Source organism: Malaclemys terrapin, chromosome 10 (assembly GCF_027887155.1).
Source record: "Malaclemys terrapin pileata isolate rMalTer1 chromosome 10, rMalTer1.hap1, whole genome shotgun sequence".
Lineage (NCBI taxonomy): Eukaryota > Metazoa > Chordata > Testudines > Emydidae > Malaclemys > Malaclemys terrapin.
In genome coordinates, this window is record NC_071514.1 from 62606062 (window position 1) to 62620898 (window position 14837).

Sequence of the window (14837 nt, forward strand, 5' to 3'; positions counted from 1 at the left end):
CTGTCTTTGATTCACAAGTTTTGCTTTATTGTCAAACCTGTGTTAATCTGCACATGAAATGTATGAAAATTGGTCTAAGCGCTTTCAGTTTGAATTCCTTAGAACGATAGTTTTGTCATGCAACCCGAAGACTCAGTATAATTCCATGCAGAAATCTGTTCCACTGCTGACCATCTTTGTGGACATGTGTGCAGTGAATGACCAGCTTGTTGATTTTCTGGTTTCAGGTAGGTTGGACTTCAAAGGAAGAGTCTTCTCATGATTATATTTGTAATCAAGTGAGTCCCCTTTTCTTCAGAAAGCTGGATTTACCTCTATCTCAAACAGGACTTTTGAGTCTACAGCCACCGCCATATCTGAATGTTTCAGAAGCCGCAGGGAATTTATCTTCACAACACATTTGTGAAGCAGGGAAGTATTATTACCTCCATTATACAGATGGGGAACTGAGGCGTTTAGGTGGTGTTGTGCTTAGTGTTGCAATGCCCAACTGACTTAGTAACTGAAGTCTCATTTCAAAAGGTATTTAGGTACTATGGGCCAAAATTCTATCGACAGTCCATGAGATTTAGGCACCCAAATGCTTAAATCCATTTTGAAAATGAGACTTTAGGCTTCTTTAAAAATCTGGGTCAGAGATTAAGTGACTTGTCCACACAAGGTCTGTGGTAGTGTAAGAAACCTCCCCTCCACAGAACTTCTGAGTTCCAATCCTAATGTCTTAGCCACATGAAGATAGTATCTCTTGTGTTGTTTATGTGGATAGGATTATTCCTTTCCTAGTTTTAATCCTCTGGTACCTCCCATTTGAATTTTCCATTACCTGCCATATAACTTGCAGTCTGCCCCAACAGACTGACACTTAACCAAGGGGCCTTGCTGTAGAATTTAGATCCAGCTTCCCACAGAGTAAATGGGACTTTAATAGTACATGGAGTATTTAATAAGATGATTGTCCCCATCATTTGACTTTTGTTTCTTCACAGGAAATGACCAAGAAGTGAATGATGGGAGCAGAAAGTCAATATTCACTGATGGTAAAATGCTCTTTCAAAATGACTTTTTTACAGAACAGGTGGATGTAGTGATCTCAGGACCGGCTCCAGGCACCAGCTTGTCAAGCAGGTACTTGGGGCGGCCACTCCTGAGAGGGGCGGCACGTCCGGCAATTCGGCGGACGGTCCTTCACTCCGGCTTGGAGCGAAGGACCTCCTGCCGAATTGCCGCCGCAGATCGTGATCGCGGCTTTTTTTGTGTGTGTTGTTTTGTTTTTGGGCTGCTTGGGGCAGCCAAAACCCTGGAGCTGGCCCTGAGTGTCCTGGTGACAGCCCTGCCTTATTCCTGACCAGGATTTTGGAACAACCATAGAAGAGACTGATGTTTGCAATATCTGGAATGGATTCTTAGTTACCCCAACAGATTCCAGGGCAAGATTTTGGGAGTCTCGTTAAATAGCCAGTGCTGTGTGGCTGTTTATGCACCGCAGGCATGATTGATTGATGCAGCTTATAGTCATGTACTCCACTACTGAGTCTCAGTGCTTGGATTAAAGTGACTCACAGTCAGCTGGGATCCCAGTACTTGCAAAGGGGCTTTTGCAAGATGCTCTGGTAGGTCATTGACCTCCATGTTTTATGAGCCTATAGGGCCTGATTCTCATCTACATGAAGTTCTCTTTATGCTGCAGGAGTGGTGTAAAGGGCCCATAGTGTGTAAGGCAAATCCACTGGCTGTTTTTTTAACCTCTCTGATGCTCAACCCAGACCTTAGGGGAGGTTCTGTGCTGTACCTCCAAGATGCTCAGCATAGAATGTGCAGCCTGCCCAGGCGCTGTGGGGGCTAAGGTGGCTTTGAGCCCCCAGGGTCTGTCTAAGTTATGGCAGCCTCCATGGGCTGCCCCCTATGGGCTCCTGCACTGCCTGGAATCTCTGCTGGGCTGCACACAGTGGCCCTGCCCCTAACATGCCCTTTCCATTCTCAGCCCTGGGCCAGGGCTTGTGGAGGGGTTCCTGGAAGCAGCCTTACAAGCTGCCGACCACAGTGTCTGCAATGGCAGAATTCTTCCCTGGCGGGAGCTGTGGCTTTTAGGGCCCCTTTACACTGCCCCAGCCCTTTCACATGGGGTAAAGGATCCAGAGTGGAGGGTAGAAATCTCACCTCTTGCATAAATGGTTGCGCTGAGGCTCAGACAACTGTGCAATGGGGCCGTTCTTTCAACAGACTCCCCCACCCCCTAATTTGGTCACCTGATAATCTTGACCATAATATTGTTAGGGTAAGTGAGAAGAGGAGCATAAGGGAGCTAGGTGAACTTCTAGGAGCAGAACCATAAAATCGTGGTGCAGCTGAGTCAGGGAAAGGGAGTGGGGGGCGGGACATGAATGAGAGCCAGGGAGAAGGAAAGAGTCCGAGAGCTAGGCCTGTGTGATGGAAGTAGCTCAGGCAGGAGTCCTGGCTTATGCTATGCAAGAGCTCAGACTAGATGATTATAAAGCTCCCATCTGGCCTTAAAATCTATGAAATGGTGCAGGGGGATGCTGAAAAGTGTCCAGCTCTCTGCCCTTGCAGGGTCGTTCTCTGTAGTAGGATTTATTATTTTAGGTTTTAACTGATGAATATGGATAAAGCCCCCAGATACAGCAACAAACACACACTAAGAAAAGAAAAAAAATCCATGTTCTATCCAATAAACACCAGAAATAGTTACTTTGTTCCTAAGGAGCTTGTTGACACAACAGTAATTGGACTATGGGGGGAGTGATGTCTAAAGTGCACTAATATGTTGCGTGTTAATTGGTCCATGTGGACCCTGCTGGAATCCACTACAAGTTCCATTGTGCTGTTTCAAAAAGCACTACATTAATCTCCTTGCAGTGTTTCCTAGTGCACTTTACTCATTACGGTATATACCTGTGTAATGAGTAATATATATGACTCATCACTGTATATACAAAGAGAGCCCCCCAAAATCCTGATTTTTGGATTCCTACAGAAAACAAAAAATTGCTAACCCCCTCCCACCCAAAAAAACCTTGGAAAAATTAAATTAATATAGGGTTACCATACGTCTGGATTTTCCCGGACATGTCCGGCTTTTTGGGCTCCAAATCCCCGTCCGGGGGGAAATCCCAAAAAGCCGGACATGTCCGGGAAAATCGGGACATGTGGGCGGCGGTGCTGGGCCGGGGGCCGGCGGGGGCACCGAGCGCCCGGGGCACCGGGGGCCGGCGGGGGCTGAGCGCCGGCGGTGCCGAGGACCAGGGGGGCCGAGCGCCGGCGGGGCCAGGAGCCAGGGGGGCCCGGGGCCGAGCGCCGGCGGTGCCGGGGACCAGGGGGGGTGAGCGCCGGGGGGGCCGGGGGCACCGAGCGCCGGCGGGGCCGGGGGGGTGCTCAGCCGGGGGTCCAGGGGCCGGGGGGTGCTGAGCAGGCCGGGGTGGGTGCTCGACCGGGGGGCCGGGGGTGCTGAGCGGGCCGGGGGGGTGCTCGGCCGGGGTTCCGGGGGCCAGGCTGGGGGGTGCTGAGCGGGCCAGGGGTGTTCGGCCGGGGGTCCGGGGACCGGCAGTGCTGGGCGGGCCAGGGGTGCTCGGCCAGGGGCCGGGCCCGGGGCCGGCACCCCAGGGCCCGAGCTGACCCGACCTAGGTTGGAAACACCGGGGGGGCCAGCCTGGGCCGCGCCTCCTCTCCCCACACCCCCCCTTACCTGCTTCAGGCTTCCCGCGAATCAAATGTTCGCGGGAAGCAGGGGAGGGGGCGGAGTTGGGGCGGGGCTGGGGGCGGGGCCGGGGCCCGGTGGAGTGTCCTCCTTTTGGAGGCTCAAAATATGGTAACCCTAATTAATAAACACTGAAAAACAGAAGCCTTATCTCTAGTATACTCAGCACTGCTTTGTGTCCAATTCAGCCTTTTAAAATCTTTGTGCCCGAGTCTTGTTTCACACAAGATCTACACTGGTTTGTCTCCATTGACTACAATAAAATTTACTCCTGATTTTTGCTCTCCTAAGTGGGAGGAGAATCAGCCCCTCCCCCCTTTTTAAACAAACTGAGAATTTTTGTTTCTTTCTGGTGAGGAGATAAGAAGCAGAAACTCATAGCTGAGGTTTTCATCTCAGATGGAGTTTTCAAAGCTGGACAGTTTAAAGCAAACAAACAAAAGCTAACAATAATAAAACCCAATAAAAATAATTTGTCCTTTGAGTTGTGAACTGAGCCAATCTGATGTAGAATCATTGAGAGAATAAAGGCCCACAAACTCATGAGAGAGAGATGTTTTCAGAGAGACGTTTCAGAAGCTAGTGGCTCTATAAATAATGAGCTCTAGTTATATTGGTGATGCTGAGATTTTGTCTGGGAGTGGGGCAAGGGAGGGGACAGCAGGCAGAGAAGAGCTATTTGGGAGTGAATGAGTACATGATCTCCTTCTGGTAGTGTGTCCGCAGCTGAGAGAAAAAGCACAGGATGATCTGAGCCATATTTGGTTTGCTACAAGAGTTTACTTCAGCTTGAAATTAGTCATGAAGGCATAAATTAAATCAGCTCCCTGTAGGACTACACTTGTCAAGGTCTTTCTATAATGGTGACTCAAGACTTTTGTGAAGCCACTTCTGGGAGAGGCTTTGCAGAGGTCAGTGAGCACCAATCAATTGCTGAGGATGAAATTCACCTCTGTGCAGAGAGGCTGCAAGAGGGCTGTGAACCACACAAGTCCCACTTTGAGGGCTTACTCAGGGAGCAAGTAGTGAGTAGGCCTTGACTTGGTTCTTTCCATAAGGGAAAATTTCTCCCATGAGAATAGATCGTGCCCTGAACAAGAAGTGTGTGGAAGGGGAAGAGCTCCAGATGTGTAGCATCTGCCCTCCTAAACCCCCCCCCACATTCCCAGTGAGGTGTGTAGCTGGGGGGCTACCGCTACTGTCCCTGTTGTCATGCTTGGAATTGCCCATGTGGAATGGGCATGTAAAACAATGATCGTGTCAGCATTACGTTAATTCTTCCACCAGCTGTGTGAAACCTCTCTGGGGTTGAAGGCAAGCAGAGAGCCCACAGGATGTTGCTATGCAGGCTGGGGTGGGTGAGGTGACCAGTGGGAAGCTGTGGAAAGGTCCAGGGCATCTGTGAGGACCCCAAGACCCATGAGCTTAGATAGTCAAACTGTTTTACACAGTATACATGATCCCTGTACCATACCATGCATGGGAATGTGCAGATTCCTGCTCACTGTGTGGAAACTTTTCATGTAGGGGCTGATCTGGTCTCACCTATTCTCTACCTATGGCACATAATAATTTAGTCTCCTGTAATATTTTGGTCTAATTTCAGTTGCTAGGGTTAGCATGTGGGTGCTGGGTAGTGTTGATGGGCTGCGATAGACAGGAAGTCAAACTGCATGTTCTGGTAGACCCTTGTGGCATTAAATTCTATGACTCTGTTGCCCAGTGTTCGGGTAGTTCGTCACCAGGATCTCACCTTCTCCCTGCCCTCCTCAGGCAGTCTCTGCTCATTCTTACTCCCATCTCTTTTACTCTAGGTCGGCATGATGTATGTATTTAACTCAATGTTCGGAATTGGAATCTTAGCCCTGCCCAAAGCCTTTGCTGATGCAGGCTGGCTGGCCAGCAGTGTTATCTTGGCACTTGCCATGGTGATGAGGTAAAGTATAGAGAAACACCTTTTTACATGGTCTCCCCTTCCTATCCTAGGGTTTAGTTGGGACCCAGGCTTACTTTGCGACTCTTCTAACTTTGCTGTGTAACATGAAATGGTGTCTGATACAATGTATATGAACAATTCTGTAATTGTGAGATTCCTTTCTCAGGTTGTAAGCTCTTTGGAGCGGGGATCATTACCTCTTCTGTGTTTGTACAGCACCTAGCACATCCAGGCCTGATCCTGATTGGGACTTTTGGTCACTATTGTAATAGAAATATTAAATTAGAATGATCTTTTTCTACTTAGAGTTTCTTAGGTAAAACATGGCCTCAGATACTGCATAGACACTGTGTGTGTGCGTGAGACAGAGTCAGGCCAGATGGCTACAGGAGAGTGATAGAAAGCAGATATATTAGCCCCAGGTTAAGTAGGTCCCCCTTCCCTGGGTAAATAACAGGGAAGGTTCCAGAACAATCAGGAACTTTCTGGAAACAATTAAAGGAGAAGGCTGTTAGAACACCTGCAGCCAATCAAGAAGCTGCTAGAATCAATTAAGGCAGGCTAATCAGGGCACCTGGGTTTAAAAAGGAGCTCACTTCAGTTTGTGGTGTGCGTGTGAGGAGCTGGGAGCAAGAGGCACAAGGAGCTGAGAGTGAGAGGGTGTGCTGCTGGAGGACTGAGGAGTACAAGTGTTATCAGACACCAGGAGGAAGGTCCTGTGGTGAGGATAAAGAAGGTGTTTGGAGGAGGCCAATGGGAAGTAGCCCAGGGAGTTGTAGCGGTCATGCAGCTGTTACCCCAAATCCACCAATAAGCGCAGGATCCACCAAGGTAGAGGAGGAACTTTGTCACATTAGATATGTAGACATTGAATAGATGCATACTCACATACAGTGCTATGTTTGCACATGCAGACCGGGTTCTGCTGTGTCTGTCTCCCTGAACTGCATTCTCAAGTGCTTATTTGGGTGCCTGGGCAAAGTGTTTGTGAGGCTGTTTTGAGATTGTTCTGGTCATGTGGTGTTAAGTGTTCACTTGTCCAGTTTAAAATTATTCTAGGGAAGGAAAATGGAAAGACTTCCAAGATTAAAATACCTGCACAGGCACATGGATTTGACAAGGTAGCATCTGGTCTTTGCATTGTCATGTGAGGAATGGGACAAAATCCTGAGTCCCGAGACTATAGGCCAGGGGTGGGCATGCTTTTTGGCCTGAGGGCCGCATCTGGGAATAGAAATTGTATGGCGGGCCATGAATGCTCACAAAATTGGGGTTGGGGTGCGGGAGGGGATGAGGGCTCTGGTTGGGGGTGCAGACTCCAGGGTGGGGCCAGAAAAGAGAAGTTCACGGTGCGGGAGGGGGCTCTGGGTTCATATGGGGGAGGTGGAAGGGTGAGGGCTCTGGGGGGGGGCTGGGGATGAGGAGCAGGGGGTTGGGGCACGGGGAGAGGCTCAGGGGTGCAGGCTCCAGGCGGCACTCTACTTCAAGTGGATCCCGGAAGCAGCGGCATGTCCCTTCTCCAGCTCCTAAGCGAGGCGCAGCCCCGGCAGCTCTGCATGCTCCCCCATCCGCAGGCACCGCCCCTGCAGCTCCCATTGGCTGTGGTTCCCAGCCAATGGGAGCTGCAGGGGCAGCACTTGGGGTGGGGGCAGCGGAGGCCCCTGGCTGCCCCTACGCATAGGAGCCAGAGGGGGGGCCATACCATTGCTTCCGGGAGCCACGTGGCACAGCACCCAACCCTTCTCCCCGGCTGGAGTGCCGGAGGGGGCCGTGCCACTGCTTCCGGGAGTTGTGTGGAGTGGCCCTCAACCTTGCTTCCTGGCTGGAGCACTGGAGTGGGACAAGCCCCAGATCCTCCTCCCCAGTAGGAACTTGAGGGCTGGATTAAGATGGCTGGTGGGGCAGATGTGGTCCACGGGCCGTAGTTTGCCCACCCCTGCTATAGACTGAACAAAGCTATTGGCAAAGGACCTGCTCTGATTCCCCACCTTGTGTAGCAGTGTTGCTGTCCCTTCAGAATGCTGAAGTACAAGATTATTATTACTAGTGCTGTTTATTATCTGCCAGTGCCCCCCGGTGGTAAGCAGTGTGCAAACCTAGAACAGAGTTCATATGTTTATAAACTTATTACAAAGAGCTTCCAATCTCTCTAAGGTAGATATACTGTCATATCTGAGTGCCTCACGGTCTTTAATGTATTTATCCTCACAACACCCTTGGAAGGCAGGGCTGTTATCCCCATTTTAAAGAAGGGAAAGCAAGGCACAGCGTCTAAGTGACTTGCCCAAGGTCACACAGGATGTCTGTGGCATGGCAGGAAAATGAACCAAGGTTTCCTGCATCCCAGGCTAGGACCCTGACCACTGGGCAATTCTTCCTTTCTTAGGTAACAACAGTATCTTTTTAACAGGACTATTACCAGCACTATAATGGTGGAAGGGCGTTTATTACAGAAAGATGGTGTCTGTTCCATCAATTGTTTTCCAGCTGTTATCTCAGAGATGGCTTGGGTTTTTTAATGGGAGAGGAGGACTAGGAGTGTCAAGCCACTGGCTTTGTAACTAAACCAAGCTGTAAAAATAAAATTGAAAGGAATACTATGCTTTTGGCCATGGCCAGAATTTTTTGTTCGGGCTTCTAGGCTTTATTTGTAAAGCTCATGGTAGGATCCTTCTGATCTCCGAGTAAATTTTGCATAAACATAATTAGCGTCATAGTCATCTTGTCATGTGTTCTAAGCAGCATGTGTCGTGGAAGAACAAGAACTGTTCTTTTCAAACTTTAGACAAAAATAGATGGAGATTGACACTGGATCTCAGATCTGAGGCTTAGGTATCTAGATTACATAGGAATTTCTGGTCCTCTCAGTGTTTAAAAAAAAATAAATCCTTAAACCCTACTGCCATCTAGAGGTGCAAATGGGAGAAAACAGACCCACATACTGCAAAAGCCCAACAGCTTCAGAATTTGTGAGGCTAATTTCCAGAGGTGTTTAAGTGTGCGTGACTGAGTGCAGTTCAGGAAGTGTGTATTCACTCATCCCATTCCAGATCGTATGATAGTATTCAGGCTGCAAGAACGGAACAACATTTTCTGTTCTTACAATATTTTATTCTGAGGAGGATTCAGTTTCTGGCTTTGCCACTGACTTGCTGTGTGATCATGAGCAAGTCACTTTCCCTCTTCTGTGCCTTCCTTACTCCACCCACCCTCTGTCTTGTCTATTTAGAGCACAAACTCTTTGGGTTATGAGTAGTCTCTTGCTTTGTGTGTCTACAGCACTTAGCACAACGAGGCCCTGAATCTCATTTGGGCCTTTAGACGCAATTGTAATGCAAATGAAAGAACTATGAGGCTTGACATATCTTGTGCGATCTACTAGTTGAGACCATTGGAAATGACGGGTTCAGCCACAGGCTATGGTCTGTGCATACAGCAAGTATGAGTCACAGCACCCTGTGAGTCTGCATAAATAGACGCAAAATGGCTGCTCAGCAGCAACAGGGACATGCCCACCTGCCTTACTGTACAAAACATGCTTTGCTCTGCACACCTGCTGCGTAGGCCTTTCGCCAGTGATGCTTATTACAAACATGGGCTCAAAGGAAAAACTTAGACTAGACATGAGATAAAGCCAGAACCTCCAGTCTGATCCCATTTGAGTTTCAGGGGGTATAGTTGGGGAAAAGGAAAGGCAGGCTGAGGTAAAAATCCCTGGGTTCTAACCTGCCGTAATGGGTTTGGTTCCAAATCAGGGCTATAAGAGGAAGAGGGCCTCTTTTCTATTTCCAGTTCAAATTCAGCTGACATTTCCAAAAAAAAAAAAAAAGCTGAAGGGATTTGAGGGGGTCAAATCCAAATGATGGGCCTGTTTCTCCTCTCATTTACACTCAACTAAAATCAAGATTAACTCCACTGAAAACAATGGAGTTGCACTGATAAAATGAGAAGAATGAGGTCCTTAAAATCAGTGGCGTAGCCAGGTTCTAAGTGCAGAGGGAGCAAACATAAAAAAGGCGCCCCCCCTTGGCTCCTCCTCTGGTCACGCCCCCCTTGGCTCCTCCTCCAGCTGCTCCACGCCCCCCCCCTTGGCTCCTCCGTCCGCGCTGCGTCCCCCACCCCCTTGGCTCCTCCAGCCACACTGCGGCCTGGCTGCGCCCCCCCTCGGAGGGGCTCGGTCCAGGGGGTGGGGACTGGGTGCGGCCTGGCTGAGCAAGTTTTTAGGGTGCGGTCGGGGGGGGGGAGAGAAGAGGCGAGAAAGTTTCACGCGCCCCCGGGCAGGACTCACCAGCTGCCGAGCAACCTCGGAGGAAGCCATGACACCGCGCCCGGCGGCCACCGTGGGACAGGGAGGGGAGAGGTGCACGGGAAGCTCCAGGTGCGCTGGAGTCTCGGATGTGATGTGAGCAGGAAGTGGACGGTGGGTCCCTGACCACCCCCTCCCAGACACCCTGTTCATTGGGTCCACGCTTACCTGGCTGCCCAGGTGCTTCTGATGAGCGACCTCCTCCTCCCCCACAGTGCCAGGACGCCCAGCTCCTGCTGGTTCCCGCTGAGTCCGGCGCGACCTAGGAGCCAGCTCCCCACGGGGAACAGAGACCAAGCAGCCAGTACATCCCCCTGCGGGCGGCACTGCTCAGGGGGCATTTTGCACCTCACCACCCGGAGAGCTGGAGCAGCAGCAGCACCCGTGCCCGGGCAGCAGCAGCACCTTCTCCCGTCCCTCACTTTCTTCTCCCTCGCTCCGAGCCGGGCGCCCCGCTGCAGCCCCTCCACGCCGCGAAGCTGCCGGCGCTCTGCCTAGTGTCGGAATGTCTTGAACTACCGCCACAGCAGCTTCCCCCCTCCCGCTGCCGAGCCGCGCCGCGCCATGCAAGGACCCAGAGCTCTGGCAGCTCCCAGACACCCTGCTCATTGGCTCGCCCGCCACTGACCTCACTGGAACCTCTTACATTCACCGCCGGCCTCGCCTAGGGATTCTTTAGTATAGGGACGCCTGCTGGCGCCATGGTAACCCCTAACTAAGGCGCCACTTTTGAAAAATGTGCTGAGGGGAAGCGGCTGCTTTCCCTGCACGCCCCCCCAGTTATGCTACTGCTTAAAATCCAGCCACGATTTTACCTGGAAAACCAAATTCCAGGCTAAATTAATTCAGATCCAGATCTAAACTTCTCCTCATTGTCCCATCTCAGTTAAAGGTCTGAGTGAGATGAATGAATTGTTAGGGCTATTTTTGCAGTATCTTGTTATGAATGAAGCAAGCATGCAATATTCCAGAATCAATGTCTCTTGCATTTTTCCTCTAGTTACATAACTGTGACCTTCCTGATTGAAGTAATGTCCTCTGCAAATGCAAGAGTTGTTTGGGACAGGAGTAATGACAGCCACAAAGAGGTGAATCTCTTTTTTTTTTTTTTTTTTTTTTTTTTTTTATTTACAGTTTTTAAGTATTTTCCCTGAGGTTAAATTAGTGCCTCTCTCCATTTGTGATGAGCCATGGTGCTCAAGCGAGTAACCCTGGGGGCAGGGCCTTTTAAGGAAGGGTCTTTGACTCTGCACCTTTGCTTCTCTGCCTCTATCAGTTTCCAGATTTGTTGACCTTCGGACTCTACTGCAAATATGATTTTTAAAATTTCAGTCAAAAATTATCATTGAAACTTTCTCAATGTCTTTGATCAGCTGTATCCAGAACAGATTCCCAAAGGTAGTGGTTACTTCCCTGGAACTCAATTCAAGAGATCTGGGCTCTTCTCCAGACTGTGTGACCTCGGGCAAGTCACCTCCTCTCTCTGACCTCAATTCCCCACCTGTACAGTGTGGGTGATAACACTTCTTTTCTCCCATCCTTTGTTTGTCTTGTCTATTTAGATCATAAACTCTTGGGGGCAGGAACTGTTACTTGCTATGTTTGTACAGTGCCTGCCTTAGGTGCTGCTGTAATGCAAACAATAAATAACCACATTCACAGTGTATCCCGAAAGTCAACAAATCTGCTGCGTGGGTATGTATGTACTGATATGATCTACATGCACACTTATAAAATGTGTCTGTAATATGTAGACTGAATTACTTTGTAATCTTGCCTTTTGCAGCTGGCTAGTTGCTGTAGGTGGGATTTGAATAAGGAGAGCACGGTGACCTTGTGGACAAGTTCAGGCAGAGTGCCTCATGCACAAAGACAGCACAGGGAGGTGTTTGCTGGAGTAGAGAACAAACAGCATGTCAAAACCAGCGGAGTTATTTTAATTAAAATGCCAAAATATCTCTGTCCCCAAAGCTTTTAGTCTAACTCTTTTTTCTCTAACCATAGGTACAGGGCCTGTGACTTCTGCTTGTATTAATGTAACATGAAAGTCTCCAGTCACTGCATGTGGACTTTGTGAATAACAGAACAGAGCAAAGTGGCTTTTTTATTCCTATGCAATGCTTGGAGCGAGTTCGTCTGGATGATTTGTGCTGATCTAAAATAGTTACTGCTTCAGTAGCCTCATCTTGGCTTGTATGGAGTGTTTCATGTAGTTCAAAAGATATTGTATCCAGTAACATCCCCATTCATCATTTCATTAAACTACAAAAAAGCCCATTAACCTAATGTTAAAAGTCTTGCTTAGAGCCAAAAAAGCAAGAGCTCTGAGTTAATGGCAAAACTTGGGGTTGATGAGCTCTTCCTTAACTTAACGATGTATGTGGCTATTGTAGCAAGCCACTGCATCCTACCTAGCCTTCTCCCCCTGCTTCCCCAGCAAGAAAATAAACAGAAGGCGTAAAGGTTTCATGAAAGTGTAGGAGATGCATCATTCAGCACTTGTGCCTTGTGCGTGGACTATATAATGGCTTATTGTACAGATCTGTTCTATGCTGTTCTGTAATATATGTACTGTTCATATGGAGCCTGATCCAAAACCCACTGAAGTCAATGGGAGTCTCTCTGTTGACTTTAATGAGTGTAGGTCCTGTTTTAGGGCATGAGCCATAGCCCATTGAAACCATTGACAAGACACACATTGACTACACTGAGCTTTGGATTTAGGCCCTTGATTTCTTAGATGTATGTACACAAATATCAATATTTTGAAATTAAATTCTTGACTAAAATAGCAAACAACAGACCAAACTCTTAAAAAAAAAATCATGCAAAGTTCCAGCACGTTCATAGGCTAGTTTGACCCATACACTTGTCTTACATACTTTTTTCCATATTTTTTTTTTTACAAATTAAATCTACACATAATGATTGAATGTTGTACTGTTTCACTTTACAAGCAGTGCGAAGGTTGAATCACACGCAGATGACACTATGCAACAGTGGATGTATAATTCTGAATACTTAAGATTATAGCTGTACTGAATATTGCAATCACCTGTAGTGCCATGCTCGACACACATGAATCAGCTCTTCTGTGGAATGTGGACATCAGTGTAGCTATATTGATATACACTGGCTGAGGACTTGGCCTTAATTTTTACTATATTTATGGCTCTGCAAAGCTCCACTGACTTTCCTCTTTGCATTTTTAGAATGAAATGATGTTGAAAGAAAATATTCCCATGTCTGCAAAGAGAGGAGAAGAGTCCACCCAGTCAAAGACTCTTCGTTCAGTAAGTTTCCCTTCAGTAAGAATTTTTCTTTTCTTTTGCTTGAAAGGGTAAGGGCAGGGCATCCCTTATCCTTCATTATAGCTCCACGGATCCTCTCTGTTATCAAACATCTCACCAGAGCTACCATCCTTTTAGCTGAGAGCACTGAGAGGTTCAGAGCCGATTGATCCTAGTTCCCAGCTGGTAAGTAGATGGTTCTATTGCACCATAGCATACAGGAGGAAGAACTGGTGCCATGTCTCCAACTTCTGATGGATGTGGTGAGCCCACACAATTTTCTTTGTATCTGTTTTGTCTTTGAATTTGGATTCTGCTATAGAAGTCTGAACCTAAACAGTGTGACCTCTTAAACAACCTTTGAACCAGGGATGGCTGTTTTGTTCCTATGCAAATGATACCTTTTAAAAATGTCAAGATATCTCCAGAATAGTCAATAGCTAAATGGTTAGGGCACCTCACAAACTCCTGCTGTACCTGATCTGGTCTCTGACATCCTAGATTAGTGCTCTAACCACTGGGCTATTTGCTATTTTAGGGTGAGTCTCTCTCTGTCTCGGAGGCCAGAAATTCCATCCTGGACGTGAAGAAAGTTTTGATGAAACAATACGTTTTTGCAAAAAAAAAAATTTTTTTTTTTTTGTGGACCAAAAAAGTTTTGTTGAAAATTTTGGACCAGCTCTACTTTGAACCAAATATAACCCAAAGTATAGAGAAGAATCTATCTAGTACTACTGTATTATCGTCTTGAAGTCATATGGAGTCTCAACCTGCTCTGAAGTCAGTGGAAAGACTCTTAGTGATTTCAATAGACATTGAACCATGCCTTTTAGTCTTACCCACTAATCACGTGAATTTAGCTTTTGAGAGCCAACTGGTAAATCTGAATATTAGGAATTGACTCAAATCCATCAATTATGCAGGACGTAATAAAATGCTTCTCATTTCAGATACATTTTCCTATAGGGCTGGTGAGCCTGTGGAATTATCAATTCTACAGGGAGAATGAATAATTTTATTTTTTATTCCAAGGGTGTGTATGACTATATTATGGTATACAACACACATATTGTACAAATATATATATACACAATAAATATATATTACTGTATATAATAACCTGAAGGTAAAAAAATCTGGTGTGTGTGTACATACATATATAGGATGTATATTATTATGTGATTATATCATGACTTAAGAGGAAGCTATTTGGCTAGTAACAAGAGAAATTAAAAAGTGAGTGATTCACTACAGAGGCCTTCTGAATACGGAATGTAAAGTACATAGAGGTCCCTTAAGTGATGTAGGAGCCCCATTAAGCAACCTCCTCTGTGCTAACAATATGAATCTGATTTAATTGGACTAGTCTACTGCCTCCAGCCTCAATGAAAACTGACACCAGGACCTGACTAGTGCCTGGAAAGCAGGCTTGTTTGTAGAGTCAATGAACAGCTGCTGCAGCTGGGAAGAGAAAGTGCTGAATCAGCAAGTTTTTGACATTGAAAGCATCCTGTTAGTCATACTGAGATTAGCCGTGAAAAGGGCCCTTTTGGGCTATAAATGTCTTTAAATTCTGTTGGAGGCAATGTTTGG

The 14837-nt window shown here is 47.4% G+C and overlaps 1 protein-coding gene across 1 annotated transcript in view; it reads left to right on the forward strand.

Moving 5' to 3' along the window:
- Window positions 1-970: 970 nt before the first annotated feature.
- The window catches only part of LOC128844533 (transmembrane protein 104-like), a 100323-nt gene continuing 86456 nt past the window's right edge, over window positions 971-14837 (forward strand). The window contains exons 1-4 of the mRNA XM_054042329.1: window positions 971-1037; window positions 5527-5648; window positions 10955-11042; window positions 13167-13247. Of these exons, the coding sequence (XP_053898304.1) occupies window positions 1005-1037; window positions 5527-5648; window positions 10955-11042; window positions 13167-13247 (324 nt within the window). The 5' untranslated portion in view covers window positions 971-1004. The remainder of the gene's footprint in view (window positions 1038-5526; window positions 5649-10954; window positions 11043-13166; window positions 13248-14837) is intronic.